Here is a 13,129-nt window from a genome sequence, read left to right as displayed (position 1 = left end):
CTCCTAAGGCCCATGGGATAATTTCTGGTCTATGGTGGTTAGGGCCTACCAAGCAGCCAGGTGTGGGGGCACTTGCCTGTAATCCGGGAGGAGGATGACAAGTTCAAGGCCAGCCTCAGCAACTTAGCAAGACTCCGCTCAACAGAAAAAAGGGAAAAAAAAAAAAAAACAGATGAAGAAGAAAGAAAGAAAAGAAAAAAAGGGGACTAGGGGTTGTGGCTCAGTAGTTAAGTGCCCCTAGGTTAAATCACCAGTGCCAAAAACAAACAAAACCAAAAAAGGCACAACAAGCAAAACTACATAAAAACAGATTTTAAGATTTCGACCATAAATGGAAACCAGGTAAGGCAGCTCAGAGTGAAGTCACAGGACCACCGCTCTACAGCCATTCTTCACCTGTGAGCTGCTCGTTGTGGACCAGAGTTATGACTGTTTCCTGGGCACCTGTGTGACCCCCTCCGGGGTCAGGGGCCATTTCAGGAAGCATCTCAGCCTACATTCCAGCAGCTGGTGAGATGTGGCCTCCCCTTCAACTCTGACCTCACGGGCAGGCTCCCTCTCTCCCTGTCACTGCTTGCCAAGCAGCCCCATCAGCAGGGGCTGGAGGGAACAGGGCTCACTGATGAGCCATCCCCTGATATCCACCAAAAGGCCAGTGCCCAGGACCAGGCAGACAGGGACTCCCAGGTGACACCACTGATCAGCATGCCTTTTGGGTTTCCGGTACTAGAGCTGGGGTGGGCACGGCTGCCCTTAGCATCCAGCCACCACCTGTGCATGCTGCGCATGCCTCCTCTCCATGCCCAGTGCCAGGTCCTGTGGGCAGCCAGGCGGACAGTCTTGCACTGGAGTTAGTGGGGTATCTGAGTGGGGAGCTAGTGAGCCCTGCTGGAGGAAGAACAGCAGGGGTCAGACCAGAGCACGTAGGTGCACACAGGACCAGGCAGTGGTCTGGGCACTGGGAGAGAGGTTGTGGGGGACCCTGGAGAGGAGGCCGGGACTGGAAGGGCCAGCAGTGAAGAGTAAGGAGATAAGGGAGGCCACCTAACTGCAGCAGGGACAAGGAAGCAGGGAGCAGCAGAAGACTGCTCTGGACTGAGGCAGGAACTACGGAGTGGGCCATGGAGAAGTGGATGTGGGTCCCACCCCTGGGGGACTCGGGCGGACACAGGATGCACCAGCACAGCCAGTGGCCTTTGCTCCTCAGAGGCAGAGAGTTCAGGTGTACCCACTTGGGAGAGCGCAGGCCATGTGTGCTCAGAGGCGTGCTTTGCATTAAGACACTGCTCGACGGGACAGGAGGGCTGCCTCTCTGCTGCTGTCAGTGCCAGCACCTTCTTGGAGGGAGGCAGCTGAGGAGCTCCACTACCCAGATCAAAAGCCGACAGGCCACAGGTGCTGCTGCTGCAGACCTCCTGGCAGTGGCCCATGCACAGGCCGCCCGGAGCCGCCTGGAGCAGCCTGGGAAGGGCAGCATAGAAGGACCCGATTCCTTACGTTGGCTTCTTCCAGCTACTGGCTCTGGCACAGCCTGTTCCAAAACCTGTGCCAGGGGAGCACAGGCAGGCTGGTAGGGAGGGCTCCTGGACACATGGTCTGGACCTGGAGGCCACCGCACACAGCATTGTCTGGCTCAGGACAACACTTGGGGAGGGGTTGACAGTGCCATTGTTGGGTGGCCTGTCATTCACCAGTGGCAGCACAAAGAGGTGGGGGCAAGTTCCATCCTGACTTCAGTGGGCAGATGAAACCTAGCAGCCAGCTGTCGAGAGGCTGTTCAAGGCGCAAGAGACCCTGGCCCCACAAAGGGCCGGACGCTGCCCACTTCTTCACCTCCCCAGGAGCTGCCTCCTCTTGCTTCCCTCCCTGTGGGTCCACGGCTAACAGTCAAACGACCCAAACGCAAACTGGGGCCTCCCGAAGGAACTGTGCTGTGACGCCCACGCCTGCCCAGCACTCCAGGAGGACATCCACAGGGAAGCACACGCCAAGTCCACTGCCCACAGCCCAGGGTGTGAGGGACTCTGGCTCTCCCTTGTGGGCCCTGGCTGACAGTGGTGCTCCCCTAGGTTTCCCGGGAGGAGCTGCAGCGGTTACCAGGGCTATGGGTTCTGACACATCTGCAGAGCAGCCACAAGTGAGTCGGCAAGTCAAAAGTAAACCTTAAACTTGAGAACAACAAAACAATCCCCTTCCTTGAGAAGGCAGCTCTGTGCAGGCCACGAAGACAGCTGCAAACACTCGCTGCTGAGCTCCTTATAGAGAAGTCTGCCACAATGGTAAGGGCAGAACTGGGAACCCACTCGGCCATGGCCTGTGTCACTGTGTGAAGGCCACTCAAACCAGGCAGCTCCAATGGGCCCCAGCACACGGGGGCACCCATCTGATGCAGCCCTGGGGCCAAACTTGGAGGGCATCTTTGACAACTGAGGCTCTATGGGCCTGTCAGGTTGGAGATCCAGAAGCCACTCCCAGGGAGCACTTCAGGCTGCAGTGACCGTGGATCACTGCTCACTTCCCCTTGTAGCAAGGGCAGAGAAGGCCCTTGAAGGCAAGTTTGACCCAGCACACTGCCTGCTGGCACCCTGCAGCCTTCAAGGGGCACCCGTGGGGTGTTGAATTAAGGAGGAAGGCAAAGGATGGACCAGGAGGAGCAGAGCCCAGGCTGTGCTCCCTCCCACTGGAGACAAGGAGCAGCGGGCCTAAAGATACACTTTACCAATTTTTCATGCCCATCCCTCTCAACATGACCCTGCTCCTGAGCTTTTATCCCTCTGACAAGTTCACAAGGCAAACAACCAGACCCTCTGATAGCATGAAATTGGGACAAAGGCCCAGGGACAAAGGGGACAGGAGCAGATGGGCTTGCCAGGCCAAACTTCAGCCACATGCAGATGTTCTAAGATCTCTGAAACAAGATGCTTGTAAAACAAGGTCTTCCACAGGTTAAAGACGGGGCCACAGGAAGCCACAGCCTGTCCTGATGGACCTCAGCAGAGGCCACATGGGGATCATGAGTCTCTCAGGCTCGTCTTGGATTCCAGAGGGGAGGAAGACACCTGCGCTGTGTCTGAGGCGTTTGCAGGCACTGTTGGCTTCTCGTGACTCTACTATACTAGGGCCTAAAAGCCACAATCCCTAAGGCTTCAGTGAAAAACAGGAGAGACTACAGGACAGCAAAAGTGGGGGAAGCTCCCGGGTGAGCCAGCTGGGGCACAACAGTGCCCACCAAGAGAGGAGGGGCGGAGGGGTAAAGAGGAGGGAGGGGCTGGGAAGGGAGAGCCAGTCTCAGGGACAGCCCCCAGACTAGTGCTGGAGGATCCTGTAGGGTATTATGACTCCATCCACACTCACCCTCAGNAGCTGGAGTAAGGGAAGAAGAGGCAGGAGGGGGTTCCAGTGAATCCGAGTAAAGGAGAGCCCTGCAAGGCTCAGATCCTGCGAATGTCTCCAGGAAGCAGAAGGCATACCAAACACAGACATCCTTCAGCTTTCAGACAGTCCTCCTGGGGATGCTGAAGGTTCACATGCACTGCTCCCCCTCAAAGGGCACCACCGAGTCACTACCGAAGACCGTAGTGAGCACAGAGGCCCCATGCTTCCGCTGGATCCAAGGGACCTGGATGTATTGACCCCACAGACAGGAATCAAGGGCCAAAGCTGCATCTCAGAACACCACTGACCCCACCAAGTGTCAGCAAGCAAAGATTCCAGGTGTGAATGAAGGTCACTGCAAGGTGAATTTAAGAATTCAGATCTTAAATCCTGACAGAGACACTGAGTCCTTGGGTGCCCATGAGTGTCGGACACCAAGTCAGCATTGTCTGTCCCAGGTAACAACCTGTTCCTTGATCTAATGCGTGAAGACATCCTCTCAAGTCTTAAACACACTCATGCAGTAGAAAATGAGGCTACCTGTCATTTAACTTCGAGCTCAGAGACGGACACCCATGGCTTTAAAATTTGCATTGTCACTGGTGATTTGAAAGTTTGATGAACATGCCAGAAAACAGCTTCTTAACATTTGTTTTTGGGATGAGCACAGGCTGCACCCCAAAAGTTAGCAGGCATGCAACAGGGGCACATATCAACAGCCACCAACAACAAAAGTCACTTGATGTGGGGACCAGATCCCAGGCCATGGGGGACACAGATGCAGAGAGGCCATCAGAGCCTTCCAGAGCTTGGAGGCCAGCAGGAAACTGGCAAGGGCAATTCCACACTCAAGAGTAATGGTTTCACAGGAACAGCAGGACTGAAGGGTGCAGGAAAAGGTCCCAAGTTGGCTCTCCCCAGGGTTTGAGCCTCTCACGTGCCTGGGGCCACACATGCCCACACAGTTCAAATGGGGACCCTGAAGCCCAGGGAGCTGGAAGGGGGCAGTAAGCAGTCTGTGGCCAGACTGTGGGTGATGCATCTCTGTCCCCCAGCATCAGGGTGAATACTTGGCCTGTTAATTAGGCTCACAGGGCCAGGCATACGACCTCGCAGTGGGACAAGGTGAAGATCACCATAGTACCAGTAGTCCTGGTGGACACCTCACTCTTGACACCCAGACAGCAGGGCCCACACATTTTCATACAAACTCAAGCATGCTTTGCCTGGGGCTGGGGGGCACTCAGAGACAGGAGGCCCTGGGAGCAGGAAATGCAGAGCTAGGAAGGCAGGGACTGCAGAAAGTTACAGGCCAGCCCATAGGCAGGGTCCTCAGGGCATGCCAACTTGCAGCACAACCAGGGAAGGCACTTGACAAAGAAGGCACCCATGATGACCATTCCCGGGCTTTTAGGGACAGGGTGGTCTTTCTGGTGTGGAAGGGGCCTGGGGGCTAACCGCCTACTGCTTCAGTTAGGACTGGCTCCAGGCTCCACCCTAGTTCACCTCCTGCAACCTCACTTCCAGACTGCGGGAAAATTCCACTTTCCTGAAGATCAGAGAAAACTATCACTGCTAGCTAAGAGAACTCCCCCTGCCCTGACACCACTGTGCTGGGCACAAGGGTGGGCTGTGCCCAGCTTATGGTGCACTGGTACAATGACGGGCACTGTCTGCGAGCTGTTGGTGTCAGTACCCTTCCTTCTCGTCGGGAGCAGCGTGCCATAAGACCCTTCCATCTCCCCTTCCAAGACTGTTCCCTGGTTCCCCACAGTGGGCAGGGTGGACACGGTGCTCCAGCAGTCTGGCCCGTACCACCCATACCCACACCAGGGAGGGCACAGTGCACTTTCCTAGGAGAGAGTGGCATGGGCTGGGGCTCACCCACAACAGGCCATAGTGTGACCCCTCAGGATGTCCTCAGGCTCAGACCAGGTGGGCAAGGCAGAGGGTAGACCAAGGAGCACAGGCCTGGCCTCAGGGTCTCCACAGACTCTCAAAACTATGCAAGTGCCACACCAGGGCCAGGCAGGGTGTGTACACAGGGAAGTGAACAAATCTGGCTCCTGCACAAAGTCCTGGGAGAGAAGAGGGAGCACCCAACTTTTTAAAATCTTCTTTTCCTATGAAATGTGATTTTAAATGTCACTCTACCTGTCCGAAATGCTAACTGAAATGTGCAAAGTGGTCTTCCTAGAGGAAAACTCCTGAATACAAGATTCAGAGTAGCTGCTGTAATTCAGGACAACAGATGGGCACAGTGGTCACACCTGTTACCCTAGCAATTCATGGCTGAGGTGGGAGGATGGCAAGTTCTAGGCCAGTGTTGGCAACTTAGCAGGACCCTGTTCTGAAATAAAAAATGAAAGGGGCTGGGGATGTAGCTCAGTAGTAGAGTGTCCCTGGTTCAATCCTCATTACAAAAAATAATAATAATTCAGTAGGCCATTCTACTGATGTCATATCACAGGTTCTATATAATAATAGTCCAAATAGAGGTCTTTAATAAGTCAGCCACTTAAAAACAAGTTTAATGAGTTTAAAGACTGCAATTTCTCTGAGCAAACATTCAAGGTGAGCAGAAGTCTGCTCATACACCTGTTGAGGCCCAGCACCCTGACTCAGTCCCCCACTGCCCAGTCGGTGGTGACCTGAGGGAGCTGCAGCCGCAGAGGAAGGGGACACTTCTGTGGAGTGCTGTGGGAGTCCAGTGAATGAAGTGCTCAAGGCCTGGTGATGGGGCACAAGAGCACGGGCCACACTTGTTCAGACCCACATCACATCAGAGATCACGTCCAGGTCTGTGGAGGGCACTCCCAGCAGGCTTCTTGTGGGCCCTTCCACCAGCCCCCAACTCAGCTGCACTGGCACACCAAGTCCTAGGTTCCTGACATCCATGGCTGCAATGTGGCAAGACCCATGCGCTGGTGAGGCTGAGGCCAAGGCAGACGCACAGAGACCCAGAAGTTGCTCCTGAAGGCATTTCATTCCTAGGCATGTGCACATAGGCCAGCAACAATCCTCACAGCTGCCCCTGCCGATTGAGTCTCTGAGGGGAGTTGCAATGGATACAAGAGCCCAGGCCTCTGGCTGGGGGCCTTGTCTGTGTCCACTGGATCTTTGTGCAGAGGGCCTGGCAACGTGGCTCCACAAGGCCTGGGTGAGCATGCGCAAGCATTCCAGCAGCAGCCACATGGCAGCTCACGGGCAGGGACAGAAGCAGCCAGGGGTCCTCCCATGAGGTCAACGAGAGCCCTGACCAGGGCGTGGCTGGCTTTGTGGCTGATAACAGCCCTGAAAACACAGAGTGCATGTGGTCTGGGCCAGGGTTCATGCCACCAGGCTGGCAGTTGTAGCTGGCCATGGTCTTCCTCACACAGTGGATGTGACACTGGGCACACAGAGCGATCCCCTCCCACACTGGTCTCCCAGGGGCACAGAGCGAAAGTGGGGCCTTCCTTTGGGGCTGCTTTGAAAGCCCAGCTGGGAGGCTCTGCCCAGAATGGCTGGGATGGCAGTGATCCTCCCAGGACCCTGCTCTTAACAGGTCCAGCTGGCTCCACATGTACCTGTAGGCAACTGGCAACTAGTTTCTGAAAACGGCCATAGGCACCCCCCAAACACATCCGTCACCACCACTGTCAGGAGGTGATGGGCGGCAGGTGTGGCACAGCCAGGCCACATGGAGATGGGTGCGCCTGGTACCACTGTCACCATGCGTCACCATGGCCAGCTGAGCGCTCCAGCTGCCAGCTGCCACTGTGCAAGGCATAAAACATACCCTGGGAACAATCCCCCGCGGGCCTGAGCTGGAGACTGCATTATTAATTAGTGTAATGATGCACGGGTCTCCTAGACGGCACAAGATGATCGTGTTTAATCTGAGTGTGTTTTAATTATGGCTTAAGCAGTGCCAAATTTGATTACAGTATCGTCGTTTCAGTTCTGCTCCGCAAGCATGTTTGCATTAATTTGCATTTGAAACACTAGAAGCTGCTGGTTCCAGGGGACAGAGCTCTTTGCTTTGCACACACAGAGTCTCTTTCACAGGCAGGGTGGGAGGGACTCTGGCAGATCCATCCAACCCCTGGAGTCCTCTGTCCACTGCAAATGATGAGCAGGTCCCCACCGAGCTCCCAGAGCCTCTGGGGCCAAGTCTAGTCTCCATTCTGGAGGCTCCCCAGACCCTGCTCAAGCAGCAAGATGAACAATTGCTGGACTGAGTGCATTTGATTTACTGTGGCTGGGCACTGGCTCATTGGCCCTCATTGTTTAGGAGATGGATTTAATTAACCTTTGATGAATCCTGCCAGGGAGCATGAAGTGTCATGGCTGCTCAAGGTGTCCCAAGCACTCTGTGGGGCAGGGTCATGGAATGGGCCTTCTCCCCCTAAAAGAGCAGGGCCTCTTCAGCAGCGCAGGGCAGAAGGAAGATGGAACAGGCATGGCTGTGCAGTCCAGGACAGAGCAGCAAAACCTCACCGTTAAGGCATTACACAGACAGCTTCCCCTTTATTCTGGGAGGAAAGCTGGCTCCAACTCTAGAGCACACCCACCCAGCCCACATGCCATGCAACCAGGGCGCCTGCACTTCCGGAACATACAGGGGCAGGTCTGCCCTTGGGCAACACCTCCTGACACCTATGAAAGCACCGTACACTCTCTCGGGAAGTTCTGACTGCACGCTGCACCCTTCCTGTTCTCACACTGACCTTGGGTGATCTGAAAAGCACTTGGGGGTGACCCACCCACATTGAGGGCACATGTCCCCAAAATCACAGGGACTGAGGCTGGGTATGGCTTCCTTCTTTTGCTCCCAAGGAGGGGGTCTGCAGGTATGGGCATCTGGTATCCCAAAATGGCCACTTCTGTGCAATTTGGCCATCAAACAATTGCCAGAAGGGGCCACCATGGCTGGAAGCTTCCTGAGGGTGAGTGTGGATGGAGTCATAATACCCTACAGGATCCTCCAGCACTAGTCTGGGGGCTGTCCCTGAGACTGGCTCTCCCTTCCCTCTTGACAGAACATGGTGTGGAGAAGAAAGGGTAGGTGGGTAGGTGGCTTGGGAGGAGCAGCCCGGGCAGGCTCCAGGGAGGTGGTGTGGGCTACCTCCTGTGTACCATGGAATTTTCATGGGCAGCTGATGCCAGCTGATGCCACAAGGCAGAGGTCTCCATCTGCAGAGCCGCAGGCTTCCCTTGACTGAGCGGTTCTGAAATAAAACTACCCTGAAGCCCCAGTCCATGCTTTCCCTCGGCCTGCTCCACTCATCTGGTAAGGTATGCTCAAAATGTAACCAAAGGTCATTTTTATTTGCCAAATGAACAGTAGCTATCCATATGTTTTAAAGAGCCACAAAACCTCTTCAACAACTTAAGATTGGATCTAAGACACATCTGTTTGTTTATTGAGCAAATAATTCAGCTAAAAACCATTGATTTTCCTCCCACCCCTCTGCAGGTGATGAATTAATAAGCCAGGACAAGGAGCCTTGGGCTTCTCTTGGGCCATAACCAAAATCCACCAGCCACACAACTAGGTGCTGCCAGGAGGCAGCATGTTGGGGATGACCGGTGTTCCTGGGGAGGGGCCTCCCCAGGGGTGTCACTGCCACTCAGGGCACGCTGTCCCACCTGAGGACATCACAGACATACTAGAAAGTGCCAGCGTGATCACATGGTGCACTTGCAATGCTACACTCCTGAGATGTTCAGGTGGTCGTGGCCAATGCAGGAGTGAGGAAAGCGCCTTCCCGCAGATGACACTGGGGCTGCAAAGTCCCTGACCCGGCTGAGGTCCCCAGCTCTGGGAGCGCAGCCTGCATACCTCTCATTCCATCGTTCACTAGCTACAGAGGGCACCAGGGGTGATGGCTTGGTGGGGTGAGCATTCTCAATGATGGGAGCCACTCAGGGGCCTCCTGAGACCTGCTGCATACCATCCCCTCTCCTGAGAACGACGGTCTGTCCTGCCCCTGGGATCCACAAAACTGGCCACCTTTGTCCTGTGTGAGACAACACTACATCTGGGGTGCTGAGAAAGACAAGTGGACCCCACACTGGGCACACTCAGAGCTGTGGTTCGAGGACAAATAAGGACAGGGTGAGGGAGCCAAACTCCAGGCAGACGTGACCGCAGTTCACATAGCGCTGTCTCAAACACCAAAGTACCTGCATCTACGCTAAAAGTGGTGTAGACTATCCCACCCACATCGGGGCTCTGTGGCACCTGCTGGCATGGCGAGCCCTGAGACACATGGCTCTAGGACTTGAGTCACCTGAAGTGCTCCCAGACACCCACAGGACACCCCAGTCTTGAGGCTGCTGCATGTGCAGTGCAGCTGGCAAGGACAGAGCAGGAGGCACGCACCACAGGTAAGAGGAGGACAATGCTATGCAGGCTGGGCCTGAGCAGTCCTGCCGGGAACCCTACCTGGGCCGCAGAGGAACAGTTTCTGGAGATGGCCGTTCTTTCCCTCTCTTAGTTCAGTCTTCCATGATGCTCAAGTGAAGTGTGGAAACCTCACTGCAGGTATCTTAAAGTGCACTGTGGCTGGGCACTGGCTCATTGGCCCTCATTGTTTAGGAGATAGATTTAATTAACCTTTGATGAATCCTGCCAGGGAGCATGAAGTGGCACTCGGAAGCCACTCCTCCCCACACCTAGAAACTCACAAAGCTAACCAGTGTGACATGAGGGGGCTGCAGAGACCTGGCGCATGCTGGTGGATGTCCTGTCCCAGGTGACATGTGGTTGGGAGCTGCACCTTACCCTCCACAGGACTCATCTACTAGTTGCTTCCCAGATGGTCCCAGCACTTAACCACTGCTGGGGAGTCCAAAGGCAACCCTGGCAGCCCAGGAGGTGAATCCTTCCCAAACGGTGTCCAGGGATCCTAAGGACCTGGATTACCCACTGATCTGGCTATGGTAAAAAGAAGCTGCGAGCCTTGTGCAGCTGAGAGTGGGGTTGCCTGGTGCTTTCCCAAGGGCCCCAGGGGGCCGCAGGCCCACCCTGTGACAGTGGCCTAATGTGCATAGCTATCCCACCCATACTTGGGCTCCGCGGCACAACTCACCTGGGGTTCTCCAGTAGAACAGCCAACATGGCCTCACCTGGACACTGACAGGGCAGATAACTTACTGAGCATTAGCTGATCTCCAGAGGGGCCACCCTGATGCAGAGCAGGCAGGGATGCTGCTGTGGGTCCTGCTGACCACCCATCCAGGGCAATGGGTGTCCACTCACCAGTGCCACGTCTACCACAATGTACTTATGCAGCCCTGGTGGGCAGGACACTGGCGTTTGGAGACAGGGGCAGATGGCGGAGCCAGAGGGCCAAGGGACAGAAGGGGATACAGGTGAACTCGCACTGCACGCTTCACCGAGGTGTTCCACACCCAGCAGCTCCGTGGGGAGGGAGGGCAGGGAGGAGAGCTGGGGCCTCCTGCTCTGCAGTGGCCACAACATTCTTGCCCAGCATCCCAGAGGCTCTGCAGACCCAGCTGCCCCTACCCACTCTGAGCTCCACCACTACTGTCCAGAGAGACACGCTTCTTTACGGCAGGTTGGAACACCCACCAGGTAACACTTCTGCCCGGGCTTGACAGGCTGATGTCTGCTTCACACAGCAGGAAAAGGCCACTTGAAGCTCTTCTGACCTCTTCCTAACTGTGGGCAGCTCCGCACCGGCCAGCTTTAGCCTTCCATTGGCCACTGTGCTAGGAGTAGAGGCTTCTGAACGGGGCAGATGCTCTCAGTCAGCAGAAGAGATGCCGCACTGCTCTCAAGCAGCAGGCCAGTGGCCAGGCTCAGAGCTCTGCAGTGAGTGAGAGTCTCGGCCAGGAACCATGGCTTTCGGCCCCACCTCAGTCTCCATCGCGGAGGGACTCTCAGTGAGGCCTCCCACCTCCTAGCATGTTCTGAACAGGCTGGATGCAGCCAAGAGATTTCCACAAGGCAGGCCCTGCCCCTGCAGTCGAGGACCCCGCCATCAGCTTCCAGGAGACCTGGTGGCATGAACAGAAGGTTCCCCAGTTCCCTGTGGAATCTCTGCAGCTTTCCTCCTCCTCCAAGTCAGGTGAAGCTGCGTCCCTGCCAGGAGCCACTGAGCATCCAGGAAGACCACTTGTGCAGCTTAGTGTGCACACACATGCACACACGGGTATGCCCAGAAGCCCACCTGGCAATGTGCCCTCGGCTCAATTACACAAGAACAACAAGAGTGTTTTACCAGCACATCACTCAGCTCCATCAACCAAAGTGACCACAGGACAGACCCAAGCCTGCTCAGCTGTCCTTAAGAAATGAGTCTCCACCAAGGATGGAAGGTTGATGCGACACTTTTGGGAATGGAAACTACTAATTGGAAGATAATGATAATAGCTCAAGGCAGTGCACATCTATTCACTGCTGTTCCTGTGGCCCCAGTCTGTGCTGGGCCACACCCTGCTCCTAAAGGGCCGGCTGGGCTCTCAGCAGGAAGCAACGGGCCTGCTGACTATGCCACAGTGTGGTGTGGGTGGAGACGGTGGGCATTTTGCTTTCAGCCCCCTCTCTTGCTGCTGCCTGGGAAGGTGGCACGGTTCCTACATAGGAACTGAGAGAGAACAGCTGGGAGCAGATAGAGGCCTCAGCCTGCCATCCCAGAACTGAGGATGCAAAACTGGCACCCACCTGCCATGGAGGAAGGACAGCCCTATGCCCAAGCCACAGAACCTGCTTCCCTTGGTGACACATGATGGCCACACGGGTTCTCACTGACCTCGAGGGCCTTGCTGCTCATCTCTGGGCGATGCTCTGACAGTTTCATGGTCACCGGGGATCTACTGCCTGGTGTCTGAGAACCCCAGGAAGCAGCATGGCCTCTGAGTTGCCACAGACTGAGAGACAGCAAAGCCTTATTACGTCAAATAGAACAACCAGTCTGCAGACAGGTAAATACGAAATTCAAAATGGGTTTCCAGCCAGGCACAGTAGTCATGCTTATAATCCCAGCAGCACAGGAGGCTGAGGCAGGAGGATCACAGGTTCGAAGCCAGCCTCAGCAACTCAGCAAGACCCTGAGCAACTTAGCAAGAATCTGCCTCAAAATAAAAAAATAAAAAGTGTGGGGGATGTGGCTTAGTGGTTAAGCCCCTGTGGGTTCAATCCCCAGTACAAAAAAAAAACCCCAAAACCAAAAAACAACAACAACAAAATAGATGAAATGTAGTTGGGAAAGACCCATCTTCTGGCAGTAGAAGAGTGCTTATTAGAAGCTTTGCTTTGACAGTGTAACCAGTCAAAGCAAAGACAGGGGAGTCGCTTGCAAGACAATACTCTGCCATTTGCTCCACTCTGCTAAAAAAAAAAAAGCATGCTACCCAGGCCTAAGAGGGAAGTCCTAGTGCTCACCTCTACCACGGACTTGGAATCCAGGCGGAAGTTGAAATCGCCAAAAACAAAGTAGGAAACTTTCTCGAATCGCTGATCGATGATTCTGGGAGGAGAGAAGAAGACAGAGGTCACCACAGGTGGAGACATGGGCCAAATCTCCCTCCCTCAGGGAATCCTCAGCAAGGGACTCTTCTGTGTCCCAGAACCCAGCAGAGAGGCCAGCACTCAGCTCCCCCAAGTCAGCTGGGCCAGAGGGCTTAGTAGAGAACCACCTCATGGGGAAAGGAAAGGCAACCAATGACACAAGCCCAAGAAAACACCATCTGGGAGAAGCAAGGTGACGGTGGGTTGTCAGCAGACAGGCAGCAGGCCGAG

General features: G+C 55.1%; 1 protein-coding gene across 4 annotated transcripts in view; it reads right to left on the bottom strand.

Annotated features, from left to right (window-relative positions):
- The window catches only part of Inpp5a (inositol polyphosphate-5-phosphatase A), a 113,850-nt gene that overhangs the window by 27,673 nt on the left and 73,048 nt on the right, over positions 1-13,129 (bottom strand). For all 4 annotated transcript variants that reach the window (XM_048791415.1, XM_048791414.1, XM_048791417.1 and 1 more), the window contains exon 8: positions 12,773-12,857. In XM_048791415.1, coding sequence (XP_048647372.1) covers positions 12,773-12,857 — 85 coding nt within the window. The remainder of the gene's footprint in view (positions 1-12,772; positions 12,858-13,129) is intronic.

This window comes from Marmota marmota, unplaced genomic scaffold (genome assembly GCF_001458135.2).
Source record: "Marmota marmota marmota unplaced genomic scaffold, marMar, whole genome shotgun sequence".
NCBI lineage: Eukaryota > Metazoa > Chordata > Mammalia > Rodentia > Sciuridae > Marmota > Marmota marmota.
This window is presented reverse-complemented; position numbering and strand designations above follow the sequence as displayed.